Here is a 2,466-nt window from a genome sequence, read left to right as displayed (position 1 = left end):
GCCACCACACACACACAGAAGCCGCTGCTATTTCTTCACTTCACACCACCAAACGTCAGCCACTAGCAACTAAAAAGAGCAAACGAAATGGGGGTTCAAACAGAAACTGAGGCGAGAACTTAGGGTAGAGCTTGACTGAAGTTCGAATTTCCCGTTGAAGTCGCCGACGAGTGTTCTATGATCGTGGTTATGTGCACTGTCTACATCCAAAACAGTCAAGGTCATGTTCATTAGAGGTCACAGTTTAAACTTCATTCCTCTTCCTATTTCCAGAATTGTTGTCTTGAATATTTGAGTTATTTGTTTGATTTCTTTTGCAAGTTTATTTTTAATAGTCATGCTATGTATTTTGATTTTTGTTGTTAATATGCTTATGTTGTTAATTTTTATAGTAGCATGTTAATATAATGATCCAATACAAGTAATTCAATCAGTTAATTTAGCCCGGAATTTTGGAAAATTGGCCTAATTCCGTTTGGTTTAGGCATCGATCTCCAGCTCTGTTTTATGCAATAGTTTCAACTTCTATTTTAGTCCATTCTTTAAATATTTGGTCAATGAGCGATAAGTTTCACGAAAATCTCAAATTGAAGTAAATAAACAACTCTCATATTCCTAGTTTGCTTTAGGCACTCCACAATAAATTGTCATAGCTATGGGTACGGTTCCCGTGACGTAGTTGTAATTTTCACGTAAAAATCCTCTATGTTCTTTACTTACTGCTGAGCTACTGTAGGAGCAATTAGAGAACCTGATTCCCTAAACTGGTTGGTTTTACAGTCTGTTGCTACAGTAGGAACTTATAGAGAATCGGGTTCTCTATACAGTGGGAACTTATCCAGTGTCTCATTTACATTCTGGTTCAGTAGGTAGCACTGTGGGAACTGATATAGGACCAGATCGCTATACAGTTCGGTTCATTAGTATCTTTAGTGAAAACTCATAGAGAACCCGGTTCTCTATATAGTCTGGTGAACGCATAGTTTCTAACAATTGGTATCAAAGCGGGTTATTTCTAAAAGGTTAACACCTAGAAAGGATCTACATGGTTGCTCCACCAAACTTCAAGGAAAGTCAATCAACCAATAGACCACAGAGATTTCAGAAGATGGGTCACAAAAATGGTGGGATCCCAAAGAAAGGAAGTTCCAGTAGGAATCTCAAAGGAAATGAGTGTTGTCATAAGTGTGGAAATCCTGGACACTTTATCAAAGACTGCCCATTTCTGAAACAAGAGCATAACAAATACAACTCTGACAAAGTAGCAAAAAGGAACCTGATTCCTTACAAACGATTCAGCCGAAAAAGTGCAGCTGATAATGTTGTAAAACAAGTTCTTGCTGTTTGGGGAGACTCCTCCAGTGAATCAGAAAAGGAACCAGATGCAGGAAGCATCTCCATGATGGCAGTGCAAAATGAAGCATAGGAATATGATTCATTATTTGCATTGATGGCTCAGTCCGATGAGAATGAAGAGGATGACAATGATGAGGTAACTTTCATGGGTGTTCAGAGAAATCTGAAGTCCTACTCTTCGAAAAAATTGATGTCATTAGAAAATGTTCTAATTAATACATATTATAGTTTTGTTAATGATAAAGATGCCCTAATCATAGAGCTAGGAGATGCTGAACAGTCTAGATATGATTTGATGGTAGTGGTTGATGACTTGAAGGAAACCATAGAGACCCTTAGTAAAGAAAAGAATACTCTAGTAGAGAAAATTGTAGCTACTGAGCAAGAAATGGATAATATGGTAGTTTCCATTGTAGATTTAAGGAAACAAGTGGAAGAAGTAACTAGAGAATACAGCTTGTTGAAAAAACAAACAAAAAAAATGGATGGACAACACTGAGGGAGAGGAAGTGGCTAGAAAGGCTCAACTTGAGCTTGAGAGTGAGCTTAAGAAGGTTAAAACAGGTCTTGTTGCTGAGCTTAAAAAGAATATACAACTTCAGGAGGATTTAAAAAGGGTTAAAAATGATCTTGATAAGTCACTTAACTGGACCCGATCCTCTGGTGTAATAACATCTATGTACAAGAGTAATGATGGAAACATGAAAGCCATCGGGTTCCAAATGGCTAAAACCTCCTATAATCCCCATGAAGTATGTAATTGTGGCTGATAATAGGTCGTGCACTCACTGTGGTCAAACTAGTCATTACAAGGACTCTTGTAAAGTTAAAAATCAGTCTTTGCAGAAAAACAAAGTTTTTGTTGAAAAAAGGCATACTGATGAGAAACCTGGTTCCCTGAAAAGAAAATATGTGCTGCCTGCATGGGCAAAAAGAATTTTGATCCGCCCGTTCTATCATTATAAGGGACCCAAGTTGGCTTAGGTTCCTAAGTCTAATCATTGACTTAAGTGTGCAGGGAATAGTGAAAGGGAGCAGTCAACAGTGGCATATAGATAGCGACTGCTCGAAGCTCATAACTGAAGAACAAATGATTTCCTTTCACTGAAA

At 37.8% G+C, this 2,466-nt stretch overlaps 1 protein-coding gene across 1 annotated transcript; it reads left to right on the top strand.

Moving 5' to 3' along the window:
* Positions 1–1,045: 1,045 nt before the first annotated feature.
* LOC104229967 (uncharacterized) lies at positions 1,046–1,426 on the top strand. Its single transcript, XM_009782700.1, has one exon. The coding sequence runs from the start codon at positions 1,046–1,048 to the stop codon at positions 1,424–1,426; it is 381 nt and encodes a 126-aa protein (XP_009781002.1).
* Positions 1,427–2,466: the final 1,040 nt, after the last annotated feature.

Source organism: Nicotiana sylvestris, chromosome 10 (genome assembly GCF_000393655.2).
Source record: "Nicotiana sylvestris chromosome 10, ASM39365v2, whole genome shotgun sequence".
Lineage (NCBI taxonomy): Eukaryota > Viridiplantae > Streptophyta > Magnoliopsida > Solanales > Solanaceae > Nicotiana > Nicotiana sylvestris.
Note: the sequence above shows the minus strand (reverse complement) of the source record. Positions and strands in the feature narration are given on the sequence as shown.